Here is a 24,530-nt window from a genome sequence, read left to right on the forward strand (position 1 = left end):
TAGGGAATTTCGTGCAAAATCGAGGATGCAGAACGGGAGACAATCCTCGTTGAAAGCCATTCTGAAAGCCAAGGCAATAGCGATCGGAATAGTGGATGCCTGAAATAAATGTAACCGGAATATTTCGTTTTTAAATGGCCGGAAATATTAGAAAATGAATTTAAGGTTACTGTAAAGCAGCAGACATACAGATTCATACTGCTGGCTCATTTGACAGCCGGGGTGCTCAGTATGCAAACTCCACAAATTTCGTTCAAACCCACCTCGTAGGTTTTTTTTATAGAAAATTCAGATTTAATATTACAGTCAAATGTGGCTAAGACCCGACACGAACTCCTGTCATGTGCGGTGTCGTACACAAGCATGCCAATAACAATGGGAGCGTACAGCGACATCTGTGGATCGCTACCATCACCGTGTAACGTGTAACACTGTTGCTCAATGAATGGGCGATCACTTTTTCGCCCATGGACAAAAGTTTCCTTCCTTACAACTCTCCGCTTGCATTCATTGTTGTTGTTCTTTTTTCATTTATCTGCAGAAAATTGACAAATTTGGCTCAGAACAAAAAAGAGCTGTATTCGGAGCGGCCTCATGGATGATCTACGGAGGCGCATAAAAATGAGCCAAGTATCATTTTCTTGCTCGTTCACAGCGCTTTCGAATGGTGCCTAGTTTTATACACTAGCAACCACTACCAATTTTAGCCACTACTATGTTTTTAGCTCCATTAGCAACGTAGACGGCGCTTGCCCATGTGGACGACACCTCGCAAAAATTATGCATTTCAGCCGCTTTTATCTCAAAGCCCTACGAAAAAAAAAAAAAACGCCCCAAAATTGAGTAAGCATACCCCGTTCTGCTGTATAACGCACAATACCGCAGCCACTAAAAGTCACCTTAGTCGTGACCACAACATCGTGCTGGCAAGATTTTAATGTCGAGACCACGTATTCTTCAAAATATCTTCTTTTGTTTTTCCAATGCTTTCTGGAGAATCCCTAATATGGCTTCGTTCACAATGTCCGAATGACGGCTAAATGTGTAGTGCGATCCGCCCTGGAACCGGATAACCTCCATGTAATCGTCCACGCCTAGGAATAAAGGAACAATACATTAGAGAGTAAACACAAGCAAAATAGGAATGTCACGGATGAACTTCAGTGCTGCAATAACACAAGGCATTATTGAATGAAATAAATCCGGACAGCTGTATAGGATGTTTTATAAAGGTCTAGAAAGATCGCGACAAAACTTTCGCGGAACTTTCTGGATGAATGTGCTTCTTCAGTGAATGTACGGCACATTCAAGAAACCACATGTACGACATGAGTGTATACAATGGACCTTACTCACAACGGCCTATACGCATGTGCATGACCTTGAGGCGCCAAAGAGGGTCCTCTCCGTCTTCGCTATGTGGCGCAGTATGGGAACGACAGACGTGGGGACCAGTGGGGAGACCGCACGAACGGCGCTAGCTCGTCGGTCCCACTCCGGACCGGTTTTGGTCCTTTGTGCTACCCACGTGGATTTGCTTTGGCACGCGCCGAGCGCAGTTCGCTGAAGAGCCGCTAAGATACGACACGTATGTGAAAAAAGTCCGCGCTCCCGAGAGGGGGTGCAAGGGGGAAACTGGAGCCCTAAGGTCACATGTGGAAATCGCGGGCTCTTTACTGAAGGTTGTCATGATTTATACTCAGATGTTTTCATCATTCCTCTGAACCTTACCCGCTTGATCCTCTGCATCTCTCAAATTCCATTGGCTGAACGCTCTGCCGTTCCCTTGAAAGCCCTTCCAAAGGGAAAAAATCATGAGAACGCCCATGGTTCTAGCGGAATGTATAGCAGCCTTCAAGTGAATGCACGACACGTCCAGAAGGTGCAGTGTGCACGGAATGCTCGAATGTGATGATGATGATGATGATGATTCAGTTTTAGTGGCGCATAAGCAACGCAGGCTATAGTGCGCCAAAACAATGTAAGATTGTGACTAGTTAAAAAGATCAGATGACTACACTAAAAACAATGCTCGAATGCAGCTGTGCTGCCTCCTCCTGGTGAACCTATACAGCGTGTCTTTTTATTTACTTATTTTCGATACAGATCTTCCATAAAAAACACTATAAAAGCTATACACATCCTGTTTTCACTTCTATCATCTCTGGCCGGCGGACGTTCTTGGCCATCTGTTGCTCAACCGTCGAATGACTAATTACCTAAAAATCGTTAACTAACTTTTTAATTATAAAAGCTACGAAGTTGTCCCAATGAGAACATCTGTTCCCTTCGGTCACCTGATATCGTAGCTGTTTTCAGGACAAAAATCCGTTTGATAGATCGTCCGCAAAAAAAAAAAAATCGTGAAGGAACACAATTTTTCTTTATTTTGTTCATTGCGCATCTTCGGAGACGAGTCTTTCCTTCACCCCCAATGTGAGAAGGTGAAAGAGCACACTATCGCCTCTTGTGTCTTCGAAAAAGATCAAAAGAAAACAGAAAATACAAGGAGAGTTCCGATAGCGTCACCCGATACATTTGTTTTTGTTTTGTTTGCGCAAGTTAGATCTCATCTTCGACGCGTGAGGCGGCACTGTGCTCCTTCACCCTTTCACATTGGGGGTGGAGGAAAGACGCGTCTCCGAAGATACGCCAATGAACAAAATAAAGAAAAAATGGTGTTCCTTCACGAATTTTTTGCGGACGATCTATCGAACGGATTTTTGTTCTGAAAACGGCTACGATATCAGGTGACCGAAGGGAACAGATGTTCTCATTGGGACAACTTCGTAGCTTTCATAATTAAAAAATTAATTAATGATTTTTTGGTAATTAGCCATTAGCAACAGATGGCCAAGAAGGTCCGCCGGCCCAGAGATGAGAGAAGTGAAAACAAGATGTATATAGCCCTTATAGTTTTTTTTAAATGAAAAATCTGTATAAAAAAAGACACCCTGCATATGTGACAATATGCTTACCTTCTTGAATGATTCCTTCGTTCTTGTCGTAATACCAGAAGGTTTCTGGCTTCCTTCCCATGTCTTTAAGTGTACGCAGAGATTTCCCAATTTCGAAGAGTTTGTCGTCGTCGCTAATAGTCACGAGTGCCGGAAGCCGCATTTGAACCAACGTGTCCAGGTCTTTGCGATACTGCGTGAGAACACACATCAGTTCATTCCATATGTAGATTTCTATCAGTGACATCGATAAATATCGATACAATTTTTTGAACACAGCACATTTGTAGCACAGATACGAAGGAGGCAATGGACATAGCACCACAGAGGTCCTAGGATTTGTCATGCGAAAGTGAGGTATCTGTAAAGAGTGAGGGATGTGGGCTTGCCTCTGGAGAGTCTCCATACATCATGGCAAGGACGCTCTGAAAGACGTTGTCCATGTCCTTCTTTACTGGGTGCAACATCATAGTGAGAGAGGTCCTCAGCAGAAACGATGCCAGGTCTCGCTTGTCCTTATGTTGGAAAAGCCGTCCGCAGCCGAATATAACAAATTTGGGTAGCACACAACTACATGACAACATAAAACAGGAGTAAGTCAGGCGAGATAGCTAGGTGTGTTTCACATCGCATATCACAAGGGTATAAGGGTATAGGGTAAACGCGCGTGTCAACAAATCAACGAGGGTGGTGGGGTTACATCAGCGTGTTCACGTCAGAATGGTCTCCTTCGGACTTGCGAGAAAAGGTTTGCCCGTTGTTTGGTGCTATGACACTGAGCGCGGAAAATTAACCCCGACAGTATCGTCTTCCAGACGACACTAAACAAGGCCTGATCGGTACCCGGACATGAGAACGAGCCGCTCTCAACCACCGAGGCAGCCACTCGTGGCCACTTGTAGCCACAGGCTTTCTGTGTTTGAAATCGTCATCGACAATTGGCTGAAGGGTATGGCCACGTAGCGGTCGTGACGTTGCCCGCATGAGCGACGGCAAGCCGTTCCACCACCACCACCACCGCCAGGGATATCCCAAGGATCTCAGTCCCGTAGGGGCGGGGGGTTGACACCCATATCTGATGCTTTTCTGGCTTCTTTGGCCTTTCTGGCAGGTATTTGGGGGGGGGGGGGGCATTAGGTGGATGTGGGGTGGTGCTGAGAAAATCTCTGACCGCCACCACGTAGTGAAGGAGGGAGAGGAAGCATGGAACAGGCTGCTGCTATAAGTGGACTAATGCGCAAGACCAAAACAGTTATCCGGCAGAGCTACTGCCAACGTAGACGAATAAAAATGAAAATGCAAAGTAAGCCTGGTGCACGCTTTTTTCTAGCGATGATTAATCCAGTACCCCCCCACCCCCACCCCCACCCAAAGGAAAAGTTTGGTGACACCCCTCGTTCCTTTCCTGTGTGCCTTTCCTGCTCCCCTATCACGGTGACCTCTCTTACTTCAGCTCTTACACATATCGGCAATGGTACTTAAAGCACAATGGTACGATGTATCTGTAATAATGACACCCTCTCCCCGTTACAACACGCACCGTGGTGTCTTGACAGGAGGAGGATTCAGAAGTGCCAGGGACCTTGTCTTGAAGTGTGACGTGAACAAGTTCAACGCCACGTAGCATGCGCTGCTGTGAGCCACCAGCGTGTCCAGTCTACATAGATTCGATGTATATGCAGCATTTATGCCATAAACCTGCGAAACCCGTTTCAGATCATTTGATTTACTTACTCTGTGATTTTGAGGGCCTTTAAGAAGTCGAAGACGAGCTGCGTTTTCTCTTGCTTGCTATGCCACCAGCAGTTGGTCTTTCGGCTGAATGCCGTGTCTATAAAATAGAATAGGAAAGAAAAAGTACAATAATGAAGTCTAGTCTATACCACAGACTTATAATACCCTAGGGTATAATACCCTAACTCTGAACCGGCGCGGTGGATCAGTTGAAGAGTTGCAGGCGCGTCCATTCCTGATCCCAAGGTTGCGGGTTCGACCCCGATCGAGGATGTCGGCAGTTTCGTGGTAGAGTATAAGTTGCTTAGACACACTGTTTTCCGCAAGGGACGTTAAATACCTTGTGGACAGAATAAATGTATAGAATTGTAACTGTGGCGCAGGGGCGTCGGAGCAGGGGGAGCGACTGCTCCCCTTCATTTACAAATGAGGTAGCACGGTTCCCCCAGTCAAAGGCCACTGCCACAGGGCGACGGCTCCCCCAGTCAAAGGCCACTGCCACAGGCCACTGCCACAGGGCGACAAGTTCTTGTGCGAATTTTCGTTTAAACCACTTTTTTTGGGAGTTAAGTTAGGGAAGAGCTAGAGACAATTGGCAATGCAATCTTCGTTTCGTACCGCGTCTCCCACTCAGACATGCATTTCATGTTCCTTCTGTTGCGTCTTCCATTATTGGAGCTGCCGCACTGGCAATAAGCTAAAAAATATCCTTGACTGCGAAAAAAAGAAAAAGAAAGAAAGAAAGTTCTCGCGGCTAATAGCGCTCGTCTATCATTTTTGTTTGTAAAGTATGTACAAAGATATGTAAATTATGTTTGTAATGATATTAACATTATCTTCTCACTGACATATTCATACACATTACTTCTGTAATGTTAGTGTAGGTCTGCTGCACAAGTATGCACAGATCGTAATTTGCCTGGAGCACGTTTTGAAATTGTGTACCACCCCTGCATCGCACACATGGGCCCTCAAGGCAAGCAAAAGAAGAAGATAATGGTGATGATGATGTTTATGGTAGCATTTTTTTTTTCGCTCCCCCAGTGAAAAAATAGTTCCGACGCCACTGCTGTGGCGTCTCTATCATGATCACAGTCGTCAGTCACAGTCGTCACAGCCGCAACGTGAAGCCACAAATAGCCATTATCATTTAACTCTCATTTGCCAAGCCGCGGCAGATCAGCTGGCATACTGACCTCAAAGGTTTCCTGGCAGCTTAGTGGTATGGTTGCCTATAAGCACGCCGCCCTCCGCCGATGTTTTGCATAGTATTCTGAGAAAGCCTTCCTTCAAGTTAGACGTCTTTGTTTCTGCTTAGCAAGTTGGTGGACGCGCCTCAGTCGGGCACTTTTTCCCTTTAGTCTCAGGATCCGTAGGCCTTAAAGGGACGGTAGTATCCACAAACCCATCTATGAAACAGGTACCATTACGTCCGACATCGGCCGGAGATCTATTTGATTTTTTTTTCGTCCGGAAAGTGCTTTGATATTAAATAGACAAATTTTAAAGATGAGCGCTGCTTCCGCAACTGCGAAGGCTTCGGCGACAACGTGACGTCAGTACCTAACAGGAGGCGTGATAGGGCTTCGCTGGGAGGAGAAAGGCACCGTCCGTCCACACGGCCGCACCGCCGCTGCATCCCTTTTCTCAAGGCCGTGCTTCTGATTGGTGCTGTAGGAAATGGCGTTTTCGACTTTTTCGAAAGATCTCAATCTCAACATCCGGCGTCTGCTCTTTTCATGCATTCCACCGAATAACAGTGAAACTGCGTCACTATTTCGCGTGAGATTTTCGGTACCGTAGTCAACGCGACTGACGAGGAATCAAATGACACCATAGTTTCGAGATCGACTGGAACGGATGCGACCGTCCCTTTAATACACTGTGGGCTAGCCAATTGAAGGGCCCCCTCAGCTTATTGGCTAAGGCTGTATTGCTGACGCTAATACCTAATGGCTCTGGGCCTAAGCGCGAGGCCCAAGGTAGTTGCCGTGCTGGCCGCCCATTAGCGTGGGCCGAGACCAGGTAGTGGCACGTGACATATATTACGCGATATAAAATATGTCCCATCCACTGAGTGAAAAAGAGAGAAAGACGGCACACCTGGCCAAGTAAAAGCGAGGCTGTCAACACCATTCTGCTCAAAGAAAGGTAAGGAGTAGGAGTAGTCCTTGTACGTCCCCGGAGCTCCAGTCATGAACATAATCAGGGGCCTCTTTGAACTGTCTCCATTCTCTTTGCGATCCTGGGTGGTGTACACGAACTTTAGCGGAACATTCAATCCTTTCGTAGGGGCTTCCCAGTAGCCGGGTTTGCCTCGCCATTCCTGCACAAATAGTGTAATCCACTAATGCCACGTAGCAACGAATAGGAGGATGACCTATTCCACCGAAAAATGTACTCGAAATGGAGTGGTGATGATGAAATGGGGAAGGGGGGGGGGGGGTCAGCTATGTGACAGCGCCGCTAGCTTCCCCGTTTCCCTCTTGCAGTTGCCTAGCTGGCATGTGCGAACCCTCCTCGTTGACTTTTGCAGATACTTGCAAGACTCAAAACAATATTTCCACTTCTCTTACGCCCTAGGGGGTCTCCTCCTTTTCTTTCCCTAGAGCCGTGTGCGCTTCCTTCACGCGCAACGCGTGCAATGCGTTAGGCCATGACCTGTACACTGGCATTGGGGCTCGGATGAAGGCAGACTTGTACGTATTTGGAGTATTGTATTTAAAATACTGTATTTTAAATACAATTTGCGGTATTTTGGTACTCTACTCAATACTTTTTGTTTTGTGTATTTTGTACTCTATTTAAAATACATTTTATGGTATTTTCTACTCAATACTCTAATTACACATTTTGGATATCCCTCTCAAACTTTCTGTGTCTCGTCTTTAATTATCATTCCCTCGCCATCACTCGCCATTCCATTATCTTGCTTGTTCAGTGGAAATTCCCTGAGTACCTCGGACTTGACCCGGACATTGGCCCTTCTTGGAAGTCTCCATTTAGAGATCTTGCTCGGTATGTACTAATCCTTGGCGGGTGCGGGTTCTATTACGTGTGCCCTGACATGGTAACGCCGAATTCTGACCTCGCCGAGCTGGGGCATGCTAGAATTTTATTTTGTTTTGGGTCACATATACTTAGTGGAGTTATATGATATCTCTTTTTCATCTTTTTGGGACTTCACTTCATCTTTTTGGGACTTTGGGGTATCACCGACCGGTGACGTGCGGTGATACACGGATCGGTCCTGATTTCGGTGTCATGCGGTTCGCGCTTTAGTGTCTCGGAGCAGTGTCCACCGTGCCTTGACTCACACCCCAATGTCCTAACCGAAATATTTCCGCAAAATCTCGCGGGTTGCCCAGAATGAAAGCCTGCTACCAGTCTTCATTGGCGTGACGTCATCGTATAGATGCGTGACGTCGCGGCTTGCGTCGTCAGTTAGTGTTGCAGACCTTACCTCCACCAACGAAACACGCCGAACAGACGTACTTACGTTATAAAGGTCCTTGCAGGTGTTCACGGTAAGAGTCCTCTCGGTGAAGGGCAGATGAATACTGTGCGGGTGGCGATGTCCGAGTCTGTACAAGACTTTACCGCAAAAGATAGTTCTGCGGTTAGACACACCTGTCCATGCACTTGAGGCTTGGGTCAACAGGACGGGGGAAGAGGAGATGGATTGTGCAGGATTTTTCCAAACAGCTGCATCAAGTACAACATGTAAGATGTTACTCTCAAGCAGGGGCGGACCCAGGCCCTAACGTTTTCTTACTTTTTTTTTCTAGGGGGGGGGGGGGACCGCGGATTTGTCATCATGTACAGGTCTTGAGCGTTCTGACCACTCATCGCAGTCGCCGTTCACTTGATGTTTCTGAGACGTTGTGAATATTGATTGATTGAGATAAAGATATATGTATATATCGATAGAGAAAATTTGTAGATGGAATTTTCACATTTTCTTCGAAATAGTGAATGACGTCCAACTCGTACGTCCGTATGCCCTAACCTCCCCCCCCCCCCCCCCCGCTCACGCCGGGTCTATAACGGAAGGCGCACGTAAGCCCCAACCCCTTTGTATAACGGGGCTGATATAGCATAACTGACAGCCTCTAGCTGATAACCGACAGTCTCTGGCAGGAAACTTCTACTCCCTCATTCACTACCTCATCCACTACCTCTCAGCACACTGGCACAGACCTTGTTCAATGAATACAGAAATGGTAAATAGATGGAAAGCTTAGGAGGATATTTGGGGAATACTGAAAAATGAACGAACTAATAAAATATTTAGTTACTGACGGGTTTGTCTCATCGACTGCGAAATTCTGGTTGCGCCAAACTAAATACAGGGTGTCCCAGCTAAATGCGAACATGTTCTTTAAAAAATATATATATCACATTTTCCGAGTTGAACTCAATTGCAATAGACCATATGCTGAAGGGCACTCCTTAGGAGGGCATTATAGCAAACTCCTAAGGCAATGTCTTAATTAACTTTCAATAATTATTTTTTAATTATAAAAGCTACGAAGTTGCCCCATTGAGAACATCTGGTCCCTTCGGTCACTTGATACCGCAGCCGTCTTCAGAACAAAAAAATCCGTTCGATAGAACGTCCGCAAAAACTTCGTGAAGGAACACCATTTTTTTCTCTTTATTTTGTTCATTGAGCATTTTCGGAGACCCGTCTTTTCTTCACCCCAAATGTGAGAGGGTGAAAGATCCCACTATCGCCTTTTGCGTCCTGGAAAAAGATCAAAAGAAAACAGAAAATGCAAGGGCAGTTCCGATAGCGTCACCCGATACGTTTGTTTTTGTTTTCTTTCGACAAATTAATGCTCATCTTCGACACATCAGGGAGCACTCTGCTCCTTCACCCTCTCACATTGGGGTGGAGGAAAGACGCGTCTCCGAAGATGCGCAATGAAAAAAATAAACGATAAAATGGTGTTCCTTTACGAATTTTACGAAAACTTCACGAATAAGACATTGCCTTAGGAGTTTGCTAATGCCCTCCTAAGGAGTACCCTGCTATATTACAATTGATTTCATCTCGGAAAAAGTGATATATATATATATATATATATTTAAAAAAATATGTCCGCATTTAGCTGGGACACCCGGTATATTCCATGTGTTTGTACAGTTCGCTTGAGGGCTACAGTGTTCTATCTTTTTTACCAATTAACTCTCGGTGTATCCCCTTCCCCTCTATTTCCTGGAAACGCTCGGGTTTTCCAGCTGACCTTCATGTTGGTATTGAACACACTCAAATGTAGCAAGAAAGCGAGGCAAATGTATTTTTCACCCCTTTTGTAAGAACATTTCCAGTGTGGGACATACTCACTTGCGCGAATTTTTCGAATCAGTGTCATGTTGCCACCAAATGGCTGTCAGTCTTGTACAGCCAATCTGTGGAATGATTTACGTGTTGCTCCGATTCTGGAGGTTTCCCTCGTTAGGAATGGGCTTGGCAAGGATCTTATTTGCCCATCTTCGAATTTCAGACTCGTCCTGGCCGAATAAGGTGGTCACGTACTAGATGAAATGAACGAGAAGTACATTAGTTAGGGTTGAGCAAATGATAGGGGCTTCTCGGTGAAAGTTGGCCCTCCATTCGCCTCTCGACAAATAAAATTCCAATGTCGTTTGCCTCAGCGTATTGTCGCGGACGATTTCAGACACAGAAAGCCTGTACGGGTGAAGAGGCTCGCTTTGATAGTTACAGTAGATAAAGGTGCGGTTCTTATTGAATGGGTTACTAACAATGAGCCATGTCCAGTATAGCCAGCAAACATATTCCATATTCTACATAGCGCTGTTGACTATGCACGATCATCGGCGCCTTGTCTTAGTTCTCCCGTTCAGCGACACGAAAATGCCCTGCACGTATCTTCTGCTGCGTTACACGTTTTTAGTGTGTATAACGATGACACAAGTGAAGGGTACATACACAACCCTTAATACGTTTTTTTAGCCACAGAACGAACGGTTTAGGAGAACTGAATGATATATGGCAGTTGAAGAAAAAGCACTAGTAGTGCGATCTACGCTACAACGCTATTGGCAGATCTACCCATCTTGGGGTGCAACCTGGGAATACCCCCAGAATTACCCTGTTGGCCATAACAATGTAGGTGGCAACAGTCTACCGAATATCAAAACCAGAACATCTGCTAATCATAACACTTACACAGGTGATAAGCAGCTGGAGTGGTCAGGAATTTTCGCAGCACCCCCGCACGTCCCTCAATACGTATAGAAGATCTTGCCCCATCCCACGCCCCTAAATACCATCCATAAAGCCAGAATACACTGCAAACTCTGCAGGTACGGGCATCATTCTCCCACCACAGAATTCAACCCCCTACCCGAGATGAAAATTCTGTACCAATGCTGCTGCGGCATGCACACGAAAATTTTCAAACAATACACGCAATCTAGATGGCTGTTAAATGAATTTTCTACTTACAACATAGTGATGCTGGTGCAATCGCCGCCCACGACCACCGAGCGGTCGCGAGCGCGTGACAGCTAAAAAGTTTCGTCGTTTTTGTCATTGTAACAGTGCACATAATAAAATGCGCAGAACCTGTGAAAACAAGAAGCGTGGCCTCATGAATCTGCTTCTGTTGCAAAAAAGTACACTTAATACAATTTCTCTACTTTGGCAAACAACGAAATTGAAAGCGAAACTAATTGTCGAGTGTCACGCCGGCTAGTGGCGCTGGTGGCGTGGTCAAACGGGCATTTTTGAAAACATGCGCGCGCCTGGGTTTGAGAGTGTCCGCGGTTTCTGAGTTCGTTTTGGCGGTTACTTCAGTCATTCTGCGTTGCATGTTTTACTTTGTACTTGTTCTGCGGACATTAACGTAGATGCTGGCCTGCAACAGACAACTTGGGTAAGCTTGCTTGCGCTTGCTTTTTCTTGGGCAGACGAGGAACACGGATTGCAGTCGACCATACTCTGTGGCTCCTGTGTGGTTACCTGCATGAGCATCTAAAAAGCTGCAACATTGCCATGTGTCTGATAGTTTGACTGGTTCACCACGTAGTTCTGTCGAGAATATGACGCGCCCCAAATGTGGCATTGTTGATGGGTGTCTCTAGAAAATACACTGCCAGCTGGCGGACTGGGTCATTCGAACCACGGAGCATTACGCGCCAGTTGGTTTTGTAGTGCTACATCTAATGTTGAGTACATCCTGTCCCTATTTCATTAGTGCCACGTTTCTTGCGTGTTTGTCGTCGCAGTTGTCTTCCGTAGAGCGTAATACGTTTGGTAGGCACTGAATGGTTAAACTCGAAAACGTGGCTTCGCAGGGGGATGTTGAAAGCTGACTGCGTTTCAGTGAACGTGCCTTGCTTGAGCTTAGTGTGTAACATACATTAACGCTTTCTTGGATTAACCGTCATGAAATGCTGTACCTGAATTTTGCCTCACTTCGCTAAGTCACCAAGACAAGACGGAAGCCAGCTCAGATTGTGCTCTTTGTTGGATATAGTTTGGAACGCGAATGAGTTTCCAGCGTTTCTCTTGAGCTTGAATAGACTAGAGAGATAGAGTGGAGTCTCTTTTTATTGAATAGAGCACGAACAATATTTCCGGTACGTGTGAAGTTACTGCTTTACCATAGACTGATATATGCGAATTCTTTTACTGTATGTTGGTTTGGGGGTACAGCTATATACTGCGACTAACTTCGCGTTGGCTGCAAAATAAAGCGTTCGTGCAATCTGAATTTTGACCTACAACTTCAAAGCGGCATAATACAGGGTTCGACAAGATAAACTTCGGGGTTTGTAAAGAAGATAAAACAAAAACAGCGTCGGGAAGCTAAAGTAAATATTAGAGGACGTATCATGCCCCCAAATTTTATGTCGCTACTGTCACTTGATCCGTTTCTCTGCGGATAAATCGTGAAAATTAAAACACCGTCGCTGCCCAAGAGTTCCAATCGGCTATACCTGTGTTCCAGCTCCTTTCCGTCAGATGGCGAAACGGTCGAACGCGGCGTTGCAGACGACATCGAAACCAAGGCTGCGTTCCAATACCTCGCGCCCGCGAAGCCGCCTGACTAGGCAGCTGAGTAGACTCCTTTGCTTGTCACTATATATTGGAACAGGCTTGCCTAGCCGAGGCGCCTGTGGCGCCATCTCGTTGCTCACGCAAGAAATGCGTACGGCACAAGCACAGCAGGACTCTAATGCGCTAAGTTTGTAGGACATCGTGTATAAACTGTCACCTTCACAACTAAACATGTGTTGTAACCCTTTTAACTTTTTAAACTTTTTAAAAAACATACCACTATGTGCAACTTTACATTTAAAGCCAGCAGAAACAGCGGGTACGCTGGTACCGTCAACGCGCGTCTCCATCCCGGCTGTCAGATGGTCAGGCGTATAACTAGACGCATCGACGCGCACTAGGCGGTAGCCGACTGAATAGCGGACTTGGCGAGTGGAACTGAATGCAGACTGCAGGGTCGTACTCTGCAACGCCTCGTTCGACCGTGTCGCCATCTGACGGAAAGGAGCTGCAACACAGGTATAGCCGATTGGAACTGTTAGGCAGCGGCGGCTTTTTAATTTTCACAATTTATCCGGAGGGAAACGGACCAAGTGACAGTATCAACATAAAATTTTGGGGCATAATATGTCCTCTAACGTCTAGTTTAGCTCCCCGACACTGTTCTTATTTGTTTTATCTTCGTTACAAACCCCGAAGTTTTTCTTGGCGAACCCTGCGTTTTAAGAGAGTTGCCTCAGGACAGAAGCCGCCGATATTTCGAACAGAGACTGTCCTGAGGCAACTCCCTTCCTACATCTCTGCCGGTTCGCTGGATTTCTACCCATCTACCTGCGTTTTAAGAGTATACCAAGTATGTATGATATTATCGCCGCACATCGACCTTGGCGACATGGCCGCAGCTCAGCACGACGACAATGAGCTCTCCGCTCTGCGGACGTCCCCGACAATTTCGGCACGCTTTCAGCAAGTTCCACTCCCGTGCTCGACCTCCCTACTGTGGTGTGATGTTTCCACCGGCACCATGATAGGCAAGCCTGAGCGATGGGCAAGACACGTAAACAAACACAAACACGAAAGCTCAAGCCTGAGCCTTCATGTTTGTGTTTGTTTACGTGTCTTGCCCATCGCTCATGCTTGCCTATCATGGAATTTATCCACCAGCTAGCCTGCATTTACGCCATTCTGTCAATGTCCACCGCCACGCCACGCCCCTTTGTTCCGCTGACCTTCCGTCGCCCTCCATTCACTGTCTTACTCAGGCATGCGAGGCACGCCACGGCTCGTGTCCGCACGCTACATCTGGCCCAACATGCACACTGACCTCCGTGCCTGGGCCAGGGGCGGTCCCAGCGAATTACTTTTGGGGGGGGGGGGACGTCTGCGAGCCTTTAGCCAGTCGCTATCCATTTGGGTGCGAGGGGGGGGGGGGTCTGGACACGGGCTCAACCTTTTCTCGCACGAAATCCTATCACTGGTAATTTACCAGTCATAGGATTTCGTGCTAGAAAAGGTTGAGGAAGAGATGAAAACCGGACCAGGCTATGCTTTTTTTTTGGGGGGGGCGACCCCCCCTTGGGCCCGCCACTGGCCTGGGCACGTTCCTGCCTTGCCTGCCTGCGAGCGAAGATTCACAGACACACCATAACCCCCTTGGCCAAGTTCATTCCACCCGACCACCGCTTTGACAAGATCCACATAGATCTTGTTGGACCACTACCTCCAGCCATGGGTTTCAGGTACATCCTCTCTTGCGTGGACCGCTTTACCCAATGGCCCGAGGCTGTGTCCTTTCCCGACATCTGCGCTGAGACCGTTGCAAGAGCCTTCGACGGAGCATGGATCTCACGCTTCGGCGTGCCCTCAATAGTCGCCAATCCGATTCCGCAATGTTTCATGAGCTGTGCAGACTTATCGGGACTAAGCACATCCGCACTACGGCCTACCACCCGGCCTCAAACGGGCTCGTAGAACGTTTCCACCGTCAGCTCAAGTCTTCCTTGCGAGCCTCTGACAGGTCCTCATCCTGGGTTGAGCGCCTTCCCCTCATTATGCTGGGCATTCGCACCGCCATCAAGCAGGACTGCCACTGCAGCGCCGCTGAACTGGTTTACGGCTGTCCTCTTCGCCTTTCCGGTGTCTTCTTCACACCCTTCTCCGACGACTCCGTCCCCGACATGACGTCTCACGTGGACCGCTTCCGTGAGACGTTCCGCGACCTACGTTCCCCGGATGTCCATACGCCCACTCGCCGGTCCATCTTTGTCAGTCCGGACCTCCACACAACCACACATATCTTTGTTCGCCGAGATGCTGTACGGCCCCCACTGCAACCTCCCTACGATGGCCCGTACCGCGTCCTGCAGCGCGACGAAAAGAATTTTCGTGTGTGCTTCCCTCGTGGTCCCGACACGGTTTCCCTGGACCGTCTCAAGCCGGCATACCTGGACGTCGCTCCTGACAAGTCCCTCGCCCCCCTTCGACTCCGGCAAGCACGCTTCGCCACTTGCCTAATCCTCCCCTGTTCGTTATCGCCAGGTCCACTGGGCACCTCAGCTCGTTGCATACGGTCCTTCCCCGTAGCCGGACATCTTCGTCTGTCAGTCCTCACCCTCCATCGCATTGGTTGCCCGCATCACCCGAGGGCCGCGTGGAGCCCTGTAGCAGCTGCGCCACAGCCGCATCGCCATTGCCTGGACATCCAGCCATATCTTCACCGTCATGTTCCGTGGCACGCTCTCCCGACCGTGCACCGAGGTTTCATTATTCGTGCACGTGGCATTAAACATCGTTCCATTGTAGAGTACGGTTGTCGTGGTCCCTTGCTCTACAATATCAAGGTATTTGTAAAAATATTTGAAGAGTATGCGAGTGATAAATGCTACGTTCTTGGTTATGCTGGTAGATTATTGTACTTCTTACCCATTGCGATCAGCTCCTATGCTGTTTGTTGTGACGACGACAACGGTGACTGATGTCACGCGCATTCGCATTCTGTCCATTAAATCATTGCCATCGCCACGCTGTGCAGCCCGTATCAATATATATATATAAAATAAAAACATAGGACGAAGGTTATAGCTGTATGCTTGTGGTGTCACCGAATGTGTAAGCGTCAAGATCGTAACAGGCGATGATCCCGAAGCGCAAAGAAGGGTAGGACTTGCGTAAGGATGTACAGAAGATTGACTGTCGCTTGTTCGTTAGTACTATTGTGACACAAAGTGAAATATCGCGCTGACGGTGGAGATTAGTGTTCCTCCATCTTCCTTGCATTATGATTTTATTATGGTTCAGATGTAATATGGTAGTCGTCAACTGGTTCTTAGATTAGAGTTCTGTTCGATTGTGAGCTACGCTGAGGCGCCGTTCCGTGCAGCATAGGGGTGTACGAACGAGATAAAGGCCGCTGTTCTGAAATTTGGTAAGTTCAGTCTTGAATTGAAGCCATCGCAGAGCAGAAACCGGATAGCAGTGACGTAGCTGGACTGCTGCCCCCCCCCCCCCAAAGGAAATTCTGAATAGTAATTGGCTGCGTACTCTGTTGCTAAGGTGACCTAGTGTCATAAGAAACTATAGTTTTACTTTTCCAGGCTTGCCATTTTTTTTCGTCCAGTCTGTCACTACTTTGATTAAACGTATCTTCAGTCATGGTTGCGCAGAACAGTAAGTTACGGTTAAAACCAGCTGACAAAAATAACAGTTGAGTGAACGCATCTCCGAAAATATTTATATTTGTGTTTGTTACTAGCATCGAAGTTATCAGTTTAGTTTAACGGGAGCGCCGGAAATAAATGCCCTGATCATCTTCACGGTGAGGAAGTCTTGCAGAGCATGCCAGTGTAGTACAAAACCCGACAGCAATTTTTATAAAATAATTTCAATGATAAACAATATCAATCAAATTTTACAACTACTTCATCTATCAAACGTAGAAGTTAATTAGTTACTTTCCTGGGAAAATAACTTGCTACTGTAACTAAATAAGTAACTTGATTACCACTCAAGACTATTTTACGTCGCAGCAGCAATTACAGATCCCATTACTTAAATAACCATTTGCGCGACCCCAGACGGACGACCCAGTTTTCTTGTATTTGGAAGAGAGCTTTGATTTGAATTCATCGGAGGCCCATGATTTGCTTATATGCAGAGCGTCTGGCCTGGATTTCTGAAAGCGAAGCTACAAAGGTCGAACGTGCCTAATATTGCGTCCCGCCCTAGGTTCACGGGCGACGTTACAATCCCCGGTTTCAAGGATAGTATATCACATCAAATCGTAACGTGAGCGGGGGCGCCGATTAATGGCAAATGTCCTATCCGTTGACGCTAAAGGACACGGTAAGTTCACAGGGACTTCAGAATAGGGAGCGCAATTTTAGCGTTTGCACACAATAAACATACCCAATATCTAATTTAGAAAACGCAAGTTATTATTATTATTATGCTTTTTTTTCAAACGCCGTGACTTAATTCGTTAGACTGAACGGCGTGTATCTCCCATAGATTGAGAAGTTACCCTTTGAAAAATGTAACTAAGTTAATAACGAAGTTCTTCAGCCTGAAATGTAACTCGCAGTTATGGAGTTTCTTAAAAAAAGAACGATTTACTTAGTTACTTCGAACACAAAATAGCACTACACAGGTGCAGCGCGCGTGAGCAGTTGAGTTAGACCTTGAATTGCCTGCGGAGGAGTGCAACACGCATATATCGTTTTCGTTTATGTCCAACAATTCGAACGCTTTGCATCTTACTCCCTATGGGTGCACAATGGTATAGCTTCATTTCAATGGCAGCGGCTCTTACTTCCTGCTTCCTGAATATTATACTGTCATTATACTGTCGTTCTGTGGCATAAAATGCCATGAAAGAACCGGAGAGAAAGCAAGAAAATAAGTGGACGTGAGTGAAAAGCGAATTAAAAGTAACTTGGAACTTAGCTTATAAGTTACGTTGGCAAAGTTACCTGAAAAAGAAACGAGTTACTCGGAAAGTTACCACGGCGCGAAAGAACCGAGTTAAATTGCAAGTTACCAAAAACAGGAACTTAGTTACAGTAACCAGTTACCTCGAACTCTGGTATTTCCTTTACTTTCCCGGGGTATGAAGCTCTAGATTTGAGAAGCGGTGGTTCGAATCCTATCACCGACTATGCCTGTCAAGTTTGCCGGCAGGTGTTTTCCATGAAGTTGGCCCGCATACTATCTCTCCTTTTATTGTTTCTTCACCTGTGCACGTCTTCGCACAGCTCAGCCACAGTTGCTTCGCGGTGACAACACGATGTAATAGGAATTTCATTCAGTTCATTTTAATTTGATTGAATTCGGCGTAATTTTGGTAGCTCCACTTACGCGCTAATTTTGAGATAATCTTTGATTTTCTGTGTATGTATCAGCCTACTCATCCGTTATCCTAGCGCCAGTAAAGCCAAATCAAATCAGTCTAATCTGAATAATCCGGAAAACGAGGCAGTCTCCCAAATACCTTGCGAGACCCTCTTTTGTACAAGTTGAATTATATTTATGCCGCCGTAGGTTCTCTGGGGAGGGACAATTTTTTTTTTCTCAGCGTGTAACAGAGCTCATTGATGCAGCGTTTAAATTCGGCCTTGAGCATGCGTTCAGCGTGCAGGTTGGATAGTAGATAGTAGTACATTTAGGATGTGTTTCATAAGTCATTCTGACCTCATGAACGTTTCAGGCAGGACAGCTGCCCAGGGATGAAGCAGGTACATGGACCTATGACGTCATCACCAGCGTTGGAGGAGCTACGGAAACGACAGACGCCAGTTCGCCACTCCAAGTTGGTAATGCTGGATCTTATGTGCAAATACGTTAACATTTACCCATTGCAATCGTCGAAATCGCTAATTTTTCCCTTGGCGATGCGGAAATGTTGTGGTTCTGACATGATCACCTGCTACACTTTTCGAACGTAGGCAATTTTCTCCTTCCTGAAAGTTCCTGATATTATTTACGGAACATTTTACAGATTACGTCTGGCAACGCTTTTCAAGAAAACGCGCCCGTTATCGCTCTGATCTGCTGCTCCCTCCAGCGGCCACTCGTCGCGCAGCGGAGCATGCAGCAGACCAGAGCAGACGACTGTCAAACGATCGATCGTGTTCTCTCAGCTTGAGGGAGCATTCGGCTTATGGATACTTAGCATTTAGTGAACACGTATCTAGATTATACGCGAAATGCAACTGAGCACAACGCCCTAGCTCACCGAGACAACGACGGGCATACGGCGCTGGTTTCATTGCTATTCGTCTGCTAAGATGCACGGTGAGTGACCGGTTGTCCTCGCCCCCTCGCTGTGCGGGAACGTTCTTGTGCCTTGTGTATGGAGAAAGGTGCATCTCTTTTCGTTCTCAGCAAGTTTCACAGCACTTGCAGCTTTCCCCTTTTCGATGCTATCATTGCTTTTGTGCAACGTAGCCCGCTTCTGATCTGTCGTAGGCGTGAAAATGAATTCTGTTTCCGGGCAACAGACGGCAATGTTTTCAGAGCAGTCTGCATGAGGAAGTTATCGCTCGTGGACTTCAGGAGGTGTTGCTTTCTGTGCTGTACCTACATACGCAGCCCGCGTTGCGATAATAATTTGCCGGCCCCATCACACCGTAGTCATAGATATGTGACGACATAATCTTATTTTCCGTGACAATTTCTGACACGTACCATCACGGGCGCTTTCCCGTCCGCGGCGTTACCCTTCATTGATTCCGGCGCGTTGACATAACGGCTTGTACCACCACAATTAATTATTTGACGGCGTTATCTGTTTGTTGCCAAGCGCTCGCGCAAATGAATTATCTGATGCAACGCGGAAGTGCAGTTTTTCCTTCGCAACTAGATGCTCGCATAAACAAAACAACTTTGGAGATGGAATAAGTCTCTTCACAGTGAGGACCCAAGTCCTACGGTGTCTGAAAAGAATTGGACGGAGTCGCGTAGTCATTGCATATGTACCGTATTTTCCTATGTATGATGCGCGCAATATATGCACAGTGCGTTGTAGTCGATGAGGCAATTAAACATTAGGACAAACACGACACACCACTGCTGATGCCTTTTCTTCAACTGCCATCATTCAACTGAAGCAGTGTGCTCTCATCCAGTGGGTTTTACCGGAAGAGCCGTTCGTAAGATGACGTGCAACATCGAGCCCCGGCTGAGCAGCCTAGCAGCCTAACAAAATCACGAATAGCGAATAGTTCGTTCAAGTGCCTTGTGCGGGAAAGATGGAAATACTGAGTTGATTGACTTTACCTTGTTGACTCCGTGTTAGCACCGCGGAACAACTGTGGCTGTGAGAGCGTACAGACATCGACAGGTGGAGGGAAGGTGTGGAAGACAGGGGGGAGGGGGTCAGTGTGCGTCCCTGGCCGTGTTCAGGGGGACCTGTGACGACATCCGCCTCAGGAAAGTCTGTCGGAAGACACGTTAACAAGCTCAGACAGCAGATTCGATGTAAACTATGGAGAGAGAGGCGAGGAGTCCGAAGTCCCCGACTCATGCGGGATTGATGCAATGAAGAGTACTCGTAGTCGACGGGTTTTCATTGCTATGGACTGTGTGCACTACTAGGGTGTCTACCAACCTGGAAAACTGGGAGTTGTCGGGGAATCTTGAAGCGACTGAAAAAGTCGGGTGGTTAAGGAGATTGCGAGAAAGCAGTTAAGTCGGGGAAAATCGCAGAGACTGTACGGAATCGGTTGAGCGGCCACGCCGCGTGCAGCTACATTGCCGCGAGTTAACAGTTCACCGAAACAAGCTGAGAGGCAGCCTCACTAATAAGTCACCTTTAGCAATAAAAGTCGAGGGTCATAAATGAGGCGCGGTACGAGATACCCCCTGCAGAAAAAAAGAAAAAAGGAAAGACATGAATTTGTACCCTGTTTGTTTGAATTCGATAAATGATCCGTTTTATGAGTGACGTATGTGTGAAAACGTAGGAGCAGGCATCAAGTACCCTTTTGTTTTGGTCAGGAAATTTACTCGAAATAGGCGGGGGAACCTGAAGGCTAAAAGTGGTAGACACCCAAATTACTAGCGTGACCCTCGTGTTATCAAACGAAACCGAAGTTCCACCAGAGGAAGGAGGCGTGGAACACAGGGGAAATGTGTGTTCCAGTCAGTTACCGTGGAACGTCTTTATTGGAACCAGGATCGACACCTGTGAGGTGCCACAAACCGATTTTGTCTGACTTCGTGAACTGTTTCGTGTCGACAATCTTCCGGGTACTAATACCACGCTTGTCTGAAGGCTGTGGGCTGGATACCCGGCCACTTCCTCGTGTGTTTTTAGAGAGCCCATCGCGCGAAACCGCGCTTATAATTTGAGGACTTTTGGTCTTATAACTTAAAAATAACTAATAGGTTGACTAATATTAACTAATAAGTTAAATAAGTTTAAAAATCAATCAAATTAATGCGCTGAGAGGACGGACGGGAAGCCAAACGAAACGAAAGGGAGTCGCTGCGATATGGAAACTGCGCCATTTTTAGTTTCAGTGAATAGTCTTTGAAGGAACAGTTCGTGAATAGTTTTGTGGTTGTTCAGCCTGGGGATTACACTCAGCTAGTGAACCGTTGATAAAGTGGCTTCCGAAATACCGTGTCTACCGCACCCAATCATCGATAACTTGGCAAGAAAGTGACAAGTAGTTGCATTTAACGGTAGCAAACATACTTCCTTGAATAGTCACATTTAAATAACTGTTCATTTTAAATTATTATTCCTGCGACGTAATTGCTTTTGGGAACACGTATGTACACTTCTCAGGTGAAGCAGAGGAATATTGGTGACTCCCTCGTCCTGTAGTACTTCCCACCCATCTTTTTACCAAGTCACATTGACATTATCACTTTCATCAATCATCAGACCGAACCAAGTTTGCGCAAGATACCTTGTTTTACATATTGATGATTCACCTAGAAATTGGCTTGTACACAGTGCCGTGTGTGCGCTCTGGTAATGATCCAGGTGGTATACAACGATGTGGGCACAACCCATCACAAATATTCCTATGCAAGTGTATACTCTTTATGAACACCTTCAAGTTGGAAATGTCTCGCTCATTCTAGAACTACTTCGGCGCAGCTTGATCTTTGTTATCCTTGCGCCATATGAATCCAAATTACTCACTCACTGAGTGATGCACACTGCCATTGGTTCCGGTAGACACAATACTTCGGAAACCACACTACAAACACTTTACCAACACTCACGGCTCTCTGTACCGCTCACGTCGGCGAAGGATTCGGTACATTAGGGAATGCACTATTCGAAAGAAAGAAAAAAAGAAAGAAAACCTGAGTTGACGCTTGAAGAGCGAGTTATCCCTTTAGAGAACCCTGAGATGGGCAGCTGGCTAACGCCTCGACTATGTAGTCATGCAAATTATATTCATGCCTGATGTTTTTTTTTCCTTCCCCCCTTTTTTTTCGCATCTTAATATTGTGGAATGCATGGGTGGGCAGGGGAAAATCCCCGATAATTAGAGTAGCTTATTCGGTTTAAACTCTTCTCACAAAGTTGGGGGGGCGGAGGCTAAAAATCGGGTGCTACTTTCTAATGCAGTTCTGGGTGAGGCAGGTTGAACCCTGTTTTATCGGAACACAACCCTCAATTCGCACCTCGTTCATTACGTCGTCCCTTTTGGAACATTCTCATAAGCGCAGTTCATAGCTGCGGGAAGGAGGAGATCGAAGCGCCAGTTGGGCATAACTCAACGGGAAGCTATTAGGAGAGACACTTATCCATTGCGGGGTCGTTATCGCCGCTCAATTAAAGGGAAGATACTATTAATCGTTGTTCCTATTTCTGACCAATTTTTCTCTGTCTCACGATCGCTGCGTGCTAAATGGGCCCTCTGCGGTCAAACATTCTCGCTTCTGAGGAAACACGTTGACATCGCATAGGACGAGAGTTCGCTATCAGGAATTTCGAAGATTTTTAAATTAATTGATTTTACATTTTGGGTATTTGCCGCTTTTCCGATTGAAATCTCTTCGTGGGAACGATCGCCACTCGAACGAGAGACAATCCTATCCTCTCCAGCCACCGCCATGCTTGTAGCGTCCGTAGCCAAGCGTGCCGTCCTCAGCCACCTAGACAACCACAAGGCTTCTTGTGTTTGAAGTCGTTTGCGGTGATTGGCTGGAGCAGATGACGCAGTCTGTCTGTCTCTGAGGCGAAACAAGTGAGAAGAGCCAAGCATGTTCCTTGTTTTACCGCGCAGAAAAGTCTACCATCCGCCTCATAGGCGCAGAGTTTTCGATCTGCCGCAGGGGGCTGGGGCACAACGCCTCCCTCCCCTACCCTTGAGGCTGTGGGGTATCTCCCCCCCCCCCCCCCCCGCTTCTTGCAGCACAGACATCGGACAGAGCAGCGGAGTAGCCAGAAAAATATTTCGGGAGGGGTTCTGTGGGGACTTTACATGGGAGAGGAGGGCTTCCCCCGTTTCTTTCTCCCAAATGCACTACCAAAGGTACCATCTCGGCGGGGTTTAAACACCCAGGACCCCCCCCCCCCCCCCTCCTTCTGGTTACACCTGTGTCAAAATTCCGTATTATGAGACACCTTTTTATGGGACTTGCATTTTAAAGGGGCATGGAGGGACTCTGAAAAAAAAAAAAAAATAAGAGGCAGACAACGAAGATGTAGGAAGTAGGAAAAGGGGGAGTTATTTATTTACTAGCGGAAAGTTAAGGGGGAAGTCAACGTTGCGGCGGAAGCTCCGCCTTCGTCAGAACTCCACCAGTCCTGACGACGGCGGGAGCTTCCGCCGCACCGTTGACTTTCTTTTTCTTTTTGCATTTCGCGCCGCCCGTCCCGCGTCTCGGCTGGTCACTTTCGCTAGCAGACGATTCTCGGCAGCCAATAAAAAGTGCTGACGAACTTTGATGTCACCACACTGCAGGAGTATAGCATGAGCGAGGCCGCTGCCGCTGCGCGCATTCTTGTAAATTAATTTTCTCACCAAGTTCGCACTTCCCAGGTGAAATATTTTGCGTGACATTTCCTGATTCATATCACGCGGTAAAAGAATATATGTTCCAAGTGGTTCCATTCTTAGGATATTCCTCGAAACGCTCATCTTTAGTATCAGCTCGGTATATAGACTTCTCGGATGGGGCCAATGGCTGACATTGAATCGGAGTTCCGTCTGTGTGGTCGGTGTTTCCCAAAGGGCGCGATCCGAGAAATTTGGGAATGAGAGTGGACATTAACGTAAATGCGGGTATCACCCATTTTTCTTCAAACTTGGGTGTCCTCGCTTTGAATACCACCACCGACTGTGAGCGCGGATAACATCGAGGGTATCCGCATCCGCACAGTACGCGCGCTTTTACGCAACCGCGAAATAGGTGTCGTCGGCACCCATGCGCATATTGGGTATATCCATTCGTCCAGGATCATTGCGTACGTTGTTACTTCTGAGCATACAGACTATATTTAGGAACGTTGACACCCACAGCTCTCTTCTATTGCTACCTGGATGGTACGTTACCTCTAAGCCGTGCTCTCGCAGACGATTTCACATTTGACCGTCTTGAGTTTCATCTGTCGCTGTTCGACCCCGTTCAGTTCAGTTATATGGTGAGCTAGAATGACTGGTGTGCTTACCGGCTTATTCAATGCACGATAGCGCGTGGCCGCGGCCGTGGCACCCGGTGGCGTCGAAGTTGATTACGTGGATTCGCTGTTGCTTGCTGCGCGCCTTGCGGGGTGACATTTGCGGGGCTCCGAGGTGCTGTTCGCTTTCGACATGATCACAATACCACTCGCTTCCAGTCAT

At 47.0% G+C, this 24,530-nt stretch overlaps 2 protein-coding genes across 9 annotated transcripts in view; one reads left to right on the plus strand and one right to left on the minus strand.

Moving 5' to 3' along the window:
• The window catches only part of LOC135394142 (PAS domain-containing serine/threonine-protein kinase-like), a 225,496-nt gene that overhangs the window by 183,502 nt on the left and 17,464 nt on the right, over positions 1-24,530 (plus strand). The window contains exons 1-2 of one of the 3 annotated variants that reach the window (XM_064624683.1): positions 11,456-11,596; positions 18,425-18,530. In XM_064624683.1, coding sequence (XP_064480753.1) covers positions 11,571-11,596; positions 18,425-18,530 — 132 coding nt within the window. In that variant the 5' untranslated portion in view covers positions 11,456-11,570. Of the gene's footprint in view, positions 1-11,455; positions 11,597-15,422; positions 15,564-18,424; positions 18,531-24,530 lie in introns of those variants that run through there. The other 2 variants (XM_064624684.1, XM_064624685.1) reach the window with 2 other exon arrangements.
• Positions 919-24,465, minus strand: LOC135394145 (uncharacterized). 6 transcript variants are annotated; one of them, XM_064624690.1, is made up of 10 exons: positions 24,359-24,465; positions 19,996-20,154; positions 10,042-10,232; positions 8,191-8,396; positions 6,795-7,017; positions 4,692-4,788; positions 4,498-4,614; positions 3,347-3,527; positions 2,979-3,150; positions 919-1,094 (listed from the first exon to the last, which is right to left on the minus strand). In XM_064624690.1, exons 3-10 carry the CDS (start codon positions 10,067-10,069, stop codon positions 958-960), a joined length of 1,161 nt encoding a protein of 386 aa, XP_064480760.1. In that variant the 5' UTR covers positions 10,070-10,232; positions 19,996-20,154; positions 24,359-24,465; the 3' UTR covers positions 919-957. The 6 variants fall into 6 exon arrangements, with proteins under 6 accessions (XP_064480760.1, XP_064480761.1, XP_064480763.1 ...); XM_064624691.1 differs by lacking the exon at positions 24,359-24,465 and adding an exon at positions 24,243-24,295; XM_064624693.1 differs by lacking the exon at positions 19,996-20,154 and having other exon boundaries at positions 24,359-24,434.

This window comes from Ornithodoros turicata, chromosome 5, assembly GCF_037126465.1.
Source record: "Ornithodoros turicata isolate Travis chromosome 5, ASM3712646v1, whole genome shotgun sequence".
Taxonomy (NCBI): Eukaryota; Metazoa; Arthropoda; class Arachnida; order Ixodida; family Argasidae; genus Ornithodoros; species Ornithodoros turicata.